The 12139-nt window shown below is 42.9% G+C and overlaps 1 protein-coding gene and 1 long non-coding RNA gene across 2 annotated transcripts in view; both read right to left on the reverse strand.

The window, feature by feature from the left end:
* LOC127932473 (uncharacterized) overlaps positions 1–3511 on the reverse strand; it is a 23042-nt gene extending 19531 nt beyond the window's left edge. Inside the window, exon 1 of the long non-coding RNA XR_008145495.1 lies at positions 3249–3511. This is a non-coding gene — a long non-coding RNA (uncharacterized LOC127932473). The remainder of the gene's footprint in view (positions 1–3248) is intronic.
* The window catches only part of LOC127931952 (DDB1- and CUL4-associated factor 15-like), a 77920-nt gene that overhangs the window by 20862 nt on the left and 44919 nt on the right, over positions 1–12139 (reverse strand). Inside the window, exons 7-10 of the mRNA XM_052526109.1 lie at positions 11297–11899; positions 10761–10778; positions 9509–9669; positions 3727–3809 (exon numbers count right to left, since the gene is read on the reverse strand). Coding sequence (XP_052382069.1) covers positions 3727–3809; positions 9509–9669; positions 10761–10778; positions 11297–11899 — 865 coding nt within the window. The remainder of the gene's footprint in view (positions 1–3726; positions 3810–9508; positions 9670–10760; positions 10779–11296; positions 11900–12139) is intronic.

Genomic DNA, 12139 nt, shown 5'->3' on the forward strand with positions numbered 1-12139 from the left:
CAGCCCTCCAGACCCCAGAACACCTCACCAGATGACTAGAGAGAAACAGAGGAAAACAGCCCCCTCCAGACTCCTAGAGAGGAAAACAGAGAACACCTCACCAGGTGACTAGAGAGGAAAAAAACAGCCCAGGTGACCAGACCCCAGAACACCTCACCAGGTGACTAGAGAGGAAAACATCCTCCAGACCCCAGAACACCTCACCAGGTGACTAGAGAGGAAAAACAGCCTCCAGACCCCAGAACACCTCACCAGGTGACTAGGAGAGGAAAACATCCCTCCAGACCCCAGAACACCTCACCAGGTGACTAGAGAGGAAAACAGCCTTCCAGAACGCCAGGAACACCACCAGATGACTAGAGAGGAAAACATCCCTCCAGACCCCAGAACACCTCACCAGGTGACTAGAACACCCTCACTCAGGTGACTAGGAGGAAACAGCCCTCCAGACCCCAGAACACCTCAACCAGGTGACTAGAGAGGAAAACATCCCTCCAGACCCCAGAACACCTCACCAGGTGACTAGAGAGAGAGGAAAACAGCCCTCCAGACCCCAGAACACCTCACTCAGATGACTAGAGAGGGAAAACAGCCCTCCAGACCCCAGAACGCCCTACCAGGCACCAGAGAGGAAAACAGCCCTCCAGACTCTAGAACACCTCACCAGATGACTAGAGAGGAAACAGCCCTCCAGACTCCAGAACACCTCACCAGGTGACTAGAGAGGAAAACAGCCCCCCAGACCCCAGAACACCTCACCAGGTGACTAGAGAAAACATCCCTCCAGGACCAATGACTAGAGAGGAAAACAGCCTCCAGACCCCAGAACACCTCACCAGGTGACTAGAGAGAAAACAGCCCTCCAGACCCCAGAACACCTCACCAGGTGACTAGAGGAAAACATCCTCCAGGAAATGACAGAAAACATCCCTCCAGACCCCAGAACACCTCACCAGATGACTAGGAAAACAGAGGAAAACAGCCCTCCAGACCCCAGAACACCTCACCAGGTGACTAGAGGAAAACAGCCCTCCAGACCCCAGAACACCTCACCAGGTGACTAGAGAGGAAAACAGCCCTCCAGACCCCAGAACGCCTCACCAGGTGACTAGAGAGGAAAACAGGAGGGAAAACATCCCTCCAGACCCCAGAACACCTCACCAGGTGACTAGAGAAAACAGCCCTCCAGACCCCAGAACGCCTCAAGGTGACAGAGGAAAACAGCCTCCAGACTCCCAGAACACCTCACCAGGTGACTAGAGAGGAAAACAGCCCTCCAGACCCCAGAACACCTCACCAGGTGACTAGAGAGGAAAACATCCTCCAGACCCCAGAACACCTCACCAGGTGACTAGAGAGGAAAACAGCCCTCCAGACCCCAGAGGTGACTAGAGAGGAAAATGTTCTCCAGACCCCAGAACACCTCACCAGGTGACTGAAAACATCCTCCAGACCCCAGAACACCTCACCAGGTGACTAGAGAGGAAAACAGCCCTCCAGACCCCAGAACACCTCACCAGGTGACTAGAGAGGAAAACCGAAAACAGCCCTCCAGACCCCAGAACCCACCAGGTGACTAGAGGAGAAAACATCCCTCACCAGGTGACGAGAGAGGAAAACATCCCTCCAGACCCCAGAACACCTCACCAGATGACTAGAGAGGAAAACAGCCCCCAGACCCCAGAACACCTCACCAGGTGACTAGAGAGGAAAACAGCTCCAGACCCCAGAACACCTCACCAGGTGACGAGAGAGGAAAACAGCCCTCCAGACCCCAGAACACCTCACCAGGTGACTAGAGAGGAAAACAGCCCTCCAGACCCCAGAACACTCACCCAGAAAACAGCCCCTCACTCAGGTGACTAGAGAGGAAAACATCCCTCCAGACCCCAGAACACCTCACCAGGTGACGAGAGGAAAACAGAACACTCACCCTCCAGACCCCAGAACACCTCACACCAGGTGACTAGAGAGGAAAACAGCCCTCCAGACCCCAGAACACCTCACCAGGTGACTAGAGAGGAGAGGAAAACAGCCCTCCAGACCCCAGAACACCTCACCAGGTGACTAGAGAGGAAAACAGCCCTCCAGACCCCAGAACACCCTCACCAGGTGACTAGGAGAGGAAAACAGAAACCCCTCCAGACCCCAGAACACCTCACCAGGTGACTAGAGAGGAAAACAGCCCTCCAGAGCCCCAGAACACCTCACCAGGTGACTAGAGAGGAAAACAGCCCTCCAGACCCCAGAACACCTCACCAGGTGACTAGAGAGGAAAACAGCCCTCCAGACCCCAGAACACCTCACCAGGTGACTAGAGAGGAAAACAGCCCTCCAGACCCCCAGAACACCTCACCAGGTGACTAGAGAGGAAAACAGCCCTCCAGACCCCAGAACACCTCACCAGGTGACTAGAGAGGAAAACAGCCCCAGACCCCAGAACACCTCACCAGGTGACTAGAGAGGAAAACAGCCCTCCAGACCCCAGAACACCTCACCAGGTGACTAGAGAGGAAAACAGCCCTCCAGACCCCAGAACACCTCACCAGGTGACTAGAGAGGAAAACAGCCCTCCAGACCCCAGAACACCTCACCAGGTGACTAGAGAGGAAAACAGCCCTCCAGACCCCAGAACACCTCACCAGGTGACTAGAGGAAAACAGCCCTCCAGACCCCAGAACACCTCACCAGGTGACTAGAGAGGAAAACAGCCCTCCAGACCCCAGAACACCTCACCAGGTGACTAGAGAGGAAACACAGAGGAAAACAGCTAGAGAGGAAAACAGCCCTCCAGACCCCAGAACACCTCACCAGGTGACTAGGAGAGGAAAACAGCCCTCCAGACCCCAGAACACCTCACCAGGTGACTAGAGAGGAAAACAGAAAACCCTCCAGACCCCAGAACACCTCACCAGGTGACTAGAGAGGAAAACAGCCCTCCAGACCCCAGAACGCCTCACCAGGTGACTAGAGGAAAACAGCCCTCCAGACCCCAGAACACCTCACCAGGTGACTAGAGAGCCCTCCAGAAAACAGCCCTCCAGACCCCAGAACACCTCACCAGGTGACTAGAGAGGAAAACAGCCCTCCAGACCCCAGAACACCTCACCAGGTGACTAGAGAGGAAAACAGCCCTCCAGACCCCAGAACACCTCACCAGGTGACTAGAGAGGAAAACAGCCCTCCAGACCCCAGAACACCTCACCAGGTGACTAGAGAGGAAAACAGCCCTCCAGACCCCAGAACACCTCACCAGGTGACTAGAGAGGAAAACAGCCCTCCAGACCCCAGAACACCTCACCAGGTGACTAGAGAGGAAAACAGAGGAAAACAGCCCTCCAGACCCCAGAACACCTCACCAGGTGACTAGAGAGGAAAACAGCCCTCCAGACCCCAGAACACCTCACCAGGTGACTAGAGAGGAAAACAGCCCTCCAGACCCCAGAACACCTCACCAGGTGACTAGAGAGGAAAACAGCCCTCCAGACCCCAGAACACCTCACCAGGTGACTAGAGAGGAAAACAGCCCTCCAGACCCCAGAACACCTCACCAGTGACTAGAGAGGAAAATTGTCTTTTTGTTCAAACAAGCTGGGATGAAGCATGGCTATGCCTTTACTAAAAAATAGATGTGTGTGTGTGTGTGTGTGTGTGTGTGTGTGTGTGTGTGTGTGTGTGTGTGTGTGTGTGTGTGTGTGTGTGTAGTGTGTGTGTGTGTGTAGTTACCTGCAGTGTTCCTCTTCAGGGTTGGAGAACGCCAGAAGCAGCAGCCCAATGTTGATCACCACTGTGTTAGTCTCTGGACACACCTGATACACACAAATACACACCATTACCGTCTGACCAGATGTGAGTGTGTGTGTGTATATATATATATATATATATACACACACAGTGTGTAAGTGTAGACTGTGTAAGTGTGTAGACTGTGTAAGTGTGTAGACTGCGTAAGTGTGTAGACTGCGTAAGTGTGTAGACTGCGTAAGTGTGTAGACTGCGTAAGTGTGTAGACTGCGTAAGTGTGTAGACTGTGTAAGTGTGTAGACTGCGTAAGTGTGTAGACTGTGTAAGTGTGTAGACTGTGTAAGTGTGTAGACTGCGTAAGTGTGTAGACTGCGTAAGTGTGTAGACTGCGTAAGTGTGTAGACTGCGTAAGTGTGTAGACTAGCGTAAGTGTGTAGACTGCGTAAGTGTAGACTGCGTAAGTGTGTAGACTGCGTAAGTGTAGACTGCGTACTGTGTGTAGACTGCGTAAGTGTAGACTGTGTAAGTGTGTAGACTGTGTAAGTGTGTAGACTGTGTAAGTGTGTAGACTGCGTAAGTGTAGACTGCGTAAGTGTAGACTGCGTAAGTGTAGACTGCGTAAGTGTGTAGACTGCGTAAGTGTGTAGACTGCGTAAGTGTGTAGACTGCGTAAGTGTGTAGACTGCGTAAGTGTGTAGACTGCGTAAGTGTAGACTGCGTAAGTGTAGACTGCGTAAGTGTAGACTGCGTAAGTGTAGACTGCGTAAGTGTAGACTGCGTAAGTGTAGACTGCGTAAGTGTAGACTGCGTAAGTGTGTAGACTGTGTAAGTGTAGACTGCGTAAGTGTAGACTGCGTAAGTGTAGACTGCGTAAGTGTAGACTGCGTAAGTGTGTAGACTGCGTAAGTGTAGACTGCGTAAGTGTAGACTGCGTAAGTGTAGACTGCGTAAGTGTAGACTGTGTTAGTGTAGACTGTGTAAGTGTGTAGACTGCGTAAGTGTAGACTGTGTAAGTGTGTAGACTGTGTAAGTGTGTAGACTGTGTAAGTGTGTAGACATGTGTGAGTGTGTATACATAGAGGTGATTAGTGTAGGTGATTAGTAGAGGTATGTAGAGTGTGTAGATTAGTGTATATATAGAGGTGATTAGTGTAGACTGCGTAAGTGTATATGCGTAGAGTGTAGATTGTGTATAGTGTAGACTGTGATAAGTGTAGATATGCGTGATTAGTGTATATATAGAGGTAAGTGATTAGATGATAGTGTGTATATGCGTAAGTGTGTAGATTGTGTAAGTGTGTAGACTAGTGTAAGTATAGACTGCGTGATTAGTATAGACTGCGTATTAGTGTAGACTGTGTAAGTGTAGACTGCGTAAGTGTATACTGAGGTGATTAGTGTATACTGCGTATTAGTGTATACTGCGTATTAGTGTATATATAGCGTATTAGTGTATATATAGAGTGTGATTAGTGTATAGTATAGAGGTGATTAGTGTATACTGTGATTAGTGTATACTAGAGGTGATTAGTGTATATATAGTGTAGATTAGTGTATAGTATAGACTGTGTATTAGTGTATATATAGAGGTGATTAGTGTATATGCGTAAGTGTGATTAGTGTATATATAGAGGTGATTAGTGTATATGTGAAGTGATTAGTGTATATATAGTGTAGATTAGTGTATAGTATAGAGGTGATTAGTGTATATATAGAGGTGATTAGTGTATATGCGTAGAGGTGATTAGTGTATAGTATAGAGGTGATTGTGTATATATAGACTGTGATTAGTGTATATATAGTATTGTGTATATATAGAGGTGATTAGTATATATATAGTTTTGATTTGTATATATAGAGGTGAATAGTGTATATATAGAGGTGATTAGTTATACTTAGGTGATTGTGTCCCCATTTAGAGGTGATTAGTGTATATATAGAGGTGATTAGTGTATATATAGAGGTGATTAGTGTATATATAGAGGTGATTAGTGTATATATAGAGGTGATTAGTTATACATAGGGTGATTAGTGTATACATAGAGGTGATTAGTGTATATATATAGGTGAATAGTGTATATATATAGGTGAATAGTGTATATATATAGGTGTATAGTGTATATATAGAGGTGAATAGTGTATATATAGAGGTGATTAGTGTATATATAGAGGTGATTAGTGTATATATAGAGGTGTATAGTGTATATATAGGTGTATAGTGTATATATAGGTGTATAGTATATATATAGGTGTATAGTGTATATATATAGGTGATTAGTGTATATATAGGTGATTAGTGTATATATAGAGGTGAATAGTGTATATATAGGTGTATAGTGTATATATATAGGTGAATAGTGTATATATATAGGTGATTAGTGTATATATAGAGGTGATTATATATAGAGGTGATTAGTGTATATATAGAGGTGAATAGTGTATATATAGAGTGTATATTAGTGTATATATAGGTGATTAGTGTATATATAGAGGTGATTAGTGTATATATAGAGGTGATTAGTGTAGTGTATATAGAGGTGATTAGTGTATATATAGAGGTGATTAGTGTATATATAGAGGTGATATAGTGTATATATAGAGGTGATTAGTGTATATATAGAGGTGATTAGTGTATATATAGAGGTGATTAGTGTATATATAGAGGTGATTAGTATATATAGAGGTGATTAGTGTATATATAGAGGTGATTAGTGTATATATAGAGGTGATTGTATATATATAGAGTGTGATTAGTGTATATATAGAGGTGATTAGTGTATATATAGAGGTGATTAGTGTATATATAGTGGTGATTAGTGTATATATAGAGTGATTAGTGTATATAGAGGTGTATATATAGAGGTGATTAGTGTATATATAGAGGTGATTAGTGTATATATAGGTGATTAGTGATATAGGTGTAGTGTATATAGAGGTGATTAGTATATATATAGAGTGTATATATAGGTGTTAGTGTATATATAGGTGATTAGTGTATATAGAGGTGATTAGTGTATATATAGTATAGTGTGATTAGTGTATATATAGAGGTGATTAGTGTATATATAGAGGTATTAGTGTATATATAGAGTGTGATTAGTGTATATATAGATTAGTGTGATGATTAGTGTATATATAGAGGTGATTAGTGTATATATAGAGGTGATTAGTGTATATATATTAGTGTATATATAGGTGTGTGTATATATAGATTAGTATATAGGTGATTAGTGTATATATAGAGGTGATTAGTGTATATAGAGGTGATTAGTGTATATATAGAGGTGATTAGTGTATATATAGAGGTGATTAGTGTATATATAGAGGTGATTAGTGTATATATAGAGGTGATTAGTGTATATAGAGGTGATTAGTGTATATATAGAGGTGATTAGTGTATATATAGAGGTGATTAGTGTATATATAGAGGTGATTAGTGTATATAGAGGTGATTAGTGTATATATAGAGGTGATTAGTGTATATATAGAGGTGATTATAGAGGTGTATATATATAGATTAGTGTATATATAGTATAGGTGATTAGGTGATTAGTATATATATAGAGGTGATTAGTGTATATATATAGAGGTGATTAGTGTATATATATGTGATTAGTGTATATGATTAGTGTATATATAGAGGTGATTAGTGTATATATAGAGGTGATTAGTGTATATATAGAGGTGATTAGTGTATATATAGAGGTGATTAGTGTATATATATAGAGGTGATAGTAGTGTATATATAGAGGTGATTAGTGTATATATAGAGGTGATTAGTGTATATATAGAGGTGATTAGTGTATATATAGAGGTGATTAGTGTATATATAGAGGTGATTAGTGTATATATAGAGTGTATATTAGTGTATATATATAGAGGTGATTAGTGTATATATAGGTGATTAGTGTATATATAGAGTGTATGATTAGTGTATATATAGAGGTGATTAGGTGTGTATATATAGAGGTGATTAGTGTATATATAGAGGTGATTAGTGTATATATAGAGGTGATTAGAGGTGATTAGTGTATATATAGAGGTGATTAGTGTATATATAGAGGTGATTAGTGTATATATGTATATTAGAGGTGATTAGTATATATATAGAGGTGATTAGTGTATATATAGAGTGTGATTAGGTGTAGTGTATATATAGAGGTGATTAGTGTATATATAGATTAGTGGTGATTAGTGTATATATAGGTGAGGTGATTAGTGTATATATAGAGGTGATTAGTGTATATATAGAGGTGATTAGTGTATATATAGGTGATTAGTGTGATTAGTGTATATATAGAGGTGATTAGTGTATATATAGAGGTGATTAGTGTATATATAGAGGTGATTAGTGTATATATATAGAGGTGATTAGTGTATATATAGAGGTGATTAGTGTATATATATTAGTGAGTGATTAGTGATTAGTGTATATAGAGGTGATTAGTGTATATATAGAGGTGATTAGTGATTAGTGTATATAGAGGTGATTAGTGTATATATAGAGGTGATTAGTGTATATATAGAGGTGATTAGTGTATATATAGAGTGTGATTAGTGATTATATATAGAGGTGATTAGTGTATATATAGAGGTGATTAGTGTATATATAGAGGTGATTAGTGTATATATAGAGGTGATTAGTGTATATAGAGGTGATTAGTGTATATATAGGTGATTAGTGTATATATATAGAGATTAGTGATTAGTGATTAGTGTATATATAGAGGTGATTAGTGTATATATAGAGGTGATTAGTGTATATATAGAGGTGATTAGTGTATATATAGAGGTGATTAGTGTATATTAGGTGTGTATATATAGAGGTGATTATATATAGAGGTGATTAGTGTATATATAGAGGTGATTAGTGTATATATAGAGGTATATAGAGGTGATTAGGTGATTAGTGTATATATAGAGGTGATTAGTGTATATATAGAGGTGATTAGGTGTGTATATATAGTGTATATATAGAGGTGATTAGTGTATATATAGAGGTGATTAGTGTATATATAGAGGTGATTAGTGTATATATAGAGGTGATTAGTGTATATATAGAGGTGATTAGTGTATATATAGAGGTGATTAGTGTATATATAGAGGTGATTAGTGTATATATAGAGGTGATTAGTGTATATATAGAGGTGATTAGTGTATATATATATATAGAGGTGATTAGTGTATATATAGAGGTGATTAGTGTATATATAGAGGTGATTAGTGTATATATAGAGGTGATTAGTGTATATATAGAGGTGATTAGTGTATATATAGAGGTGATTAGTGTATATATAGAGGTGATTAGTGTATATATAGAGGTGATTAGTGTATATATAGAGGTGATTAGTGTATATATAGAGGTGATTAGTGTATATATAGAGGTGATTAGTGTATATATAGAGGTGATTAGTGTATATATAGAGGTGATTAGTGTATATATAGAGGTGATTAGTGTATATATATAGAGGTGATTAGTGTGTATATAGAGGTGATTAGTGTATATATAGAGGTGATTAGTGTATATATAGAGGTGATTAGTGTATATATAGAGGTGATTAGTGTATATATAGAGGTGATTAGTGTATATATAGAGGTGATTAGTGTATATATAGAGGTGATTAGTGTATATATAGAGGTGATTAGTGTATATATAGAGGTGATTAGTGTATATATAGAGGTGATTAGTGTATATATAGAGGTGATTAGTGTATATATAGAGGTGATTAGTGTATATATAGAGGTGATTAGTGTATACATGTACCTCCAGTATAACAACGTCGTAGTCGTTGAAGGAACAGAACTGAGCAGCCCAGCGGGCGTCGCTCCGGATCACCTCGTTGATCAGGTACTCAAAGTCCAGAGTCAACTGCTCCACACACACACTCTGTAGGACAGACACACACATCAGCATGTTCTGGTTTACTGCAGGTCGAAAACACACACACTCTGTAGGACAGACACACACTCTGTAGGACACACACACTCTGTAGGACAGACACACACTTAGGCATGTTCTGGTTTACTGCAGGTCTAAAACAGACACACTCTGTAGGACACACACACAAACTACAGGTCTAAAACAATAACACACACACTCTGTAGGACACATAGACATACACACACACATCAGCATGTTCTGGTTTACTACAGGTCTAAAACAGACACACTCTGCAGGACAGACACACACTCTGCAGGACAGACACACACTCTGCAGGACAGACACACATTAGCCTGTTCTGGTTTACGGCAGGTCTAAACATTAACACACACTCTGTAGGACAGACACACACTCTGTAGGACACACACACTCTGTAGGACACACACACTCTGTAGGACACACACACACACAAACTACAGGTCTAAAACAATAACACACACACTCTGTAGGACACATAGACATACACACACACACATCAGCATGTTCTGGTTTACTACAGGTCTAAAACAGACACACTCTGCAGGACAGACACACACTCTGTAGGACACACACACACTCACAGGACACACACACACACACACACACACACACACACACACACACACACGTTCTGGTTAACTGCAGGTCTAAACATTAACTCACACACTCAGTAGGACACACAGACACACACACACACTAGCATATTCTGGTTAACTGCAGGTCTAAAACAGTAACACACACATCTCAGTAGGACACACACACTCTGTAGGACACACAGACATACACACACACACATTAGCATGTTCTGGTTTACTGCAGGTCTCCTGGACTTAGGGTTCCTTCAAATACTAAGTGAAGACAACACTGTAGGTGACATAAACATTAACACTCAGGCCATGTCTAAAACAGTAACAGACACATCTCAGTCACTCCTGCTGATCTAGTTAGGACACACAGACATCATTCCATTGGTAGGGTCTAAAACAGGATTTTATTCTGTCACACACACACCTGTCCGTTAGCATGGGGCCCAGTGACCAGCTGTAGGTTCCTTCCAAATACAGGTCAGTCACAGGTGAAGGGCAGTGCTGGACACATCTATCATCCTCATAACCTAGAGGGCTGGATTTTAAGAAAGAAGAGGGGAGCCAGACCAGCTGGAGGTTACGATAGAGTCACAGTGAAGAGAGATAGGAATCAGGGATAATAGAGAGAGCGATTAGTGGAAGAGAGAGGTGATTAGGGAGGGATAGAGTGAGAGAAGAGAGATTAGGAAGAGGGATGGATAGAGAGGGGTGAGGGAGAGGGAGGGGTGAGGGATTAGTGAGTGAGGGGTGAGGAAGAGATGAGGGGTGAAGAAGAGATGAGGGAGAGAGGGAGGAAGAGAGTGAGGGGTGAGGAAGAGAGTGAGGGGTGAGGAAGAGAGTGAGGGGTGAGGAAGAGATGAGGGGTGAGGAAGAGAGTGAGGAAGAGGTGAGGGGTGAGGAAGAGAGAGAGGGGAAGAGAGAGAGGGGGGGAAGAGGGGGAGAGGGATAGAAGGCGAGACAGAAATAAAGGGAGGAGTTTCAGCTTAGTTTTACATGACCAAGTACATTGTGTGTTACATGTGAAAACATCTACAGTGTGTCTCACCTCCTACATCCTGCTCTGGCGCCCCCGGCTGTGGCATGCGGTACTGCAAGCGGGTGTAGTTGACATATCCCGGCTCGCTGCAGCCTGCTTCCTGAGAAGAATGAGGAGTGGGGGTGGAAGAGGAGGAGGAGGCAGGAGACATCACCGCACTACACTGAATAGAGTCCTCCTGCAAAGGTCGCAACAAGCTTTGGTTCCCAGCTGAAGTGGAAGTCTGTGGTGCGCTAGTCAGTTGATCCGTCTGTGCGTCTTCCCTCTGTTCTCTGTCCCTCTCCACGCTCACCCCTTCTCTCTCAGTCACGACGGCCTCCTCTCCTACATCGCTTCCCTCCGGTTTCCCTCTCCTCTCCCCTCCCTCGTTTTCTCTCCCTCTTCCCTGGGCACGTCTGAAGAGGTCGGCGGCGAACTCTCGCGCCCGGGCGGCAGCTTGTGATTGGCTAGGGGAAAGAGGGGCGGGGCTTGGTTTGGCGGTTAGCAGGCGGCTGTCGGGAGACCCGTGAGAGGAAGAGGATGAAGAGGGCGATGGAGGGGTTTGATGTTCTAAGGTGGGGGCTGTGGCTCTCTTTCTGAACAGGATCTGAGAGGAATGACCCTGCTCACCTGCTGACAACACAGGGGAAGAGACTTAGTCATATCCCACAGGGGACTAGACTAGTCATATCCCACAGGGGACTAGACTAGTCATATCCCACAGGGGACTAGACTGGTCATATCCCACAGGGGACTAGACTAGTCATATCCCACAGGGGACTAGACTAGTCATATCCCACAGGGGACTAGACATATCCCACAGGGGACTAGACATATCCCACAGGGGACTAGACTAGTCATATCCCACAGGGG

Source organism: Oncorhynchus keta, chromosome 10 (assembly GCF_023373465.1).
Source record: "Oncorhynchus keta strain PuntledgeMale-10-30-2019 chromosome 10, Oket_V2, whole genome shotgun sequence".
Lineage (NCBI taxonomy): Eukaryota > Metazoa > Chordata > Actinopteri > Salmoniformes > Salmonidae > Oncorhynchus > Oncorhynchus keta.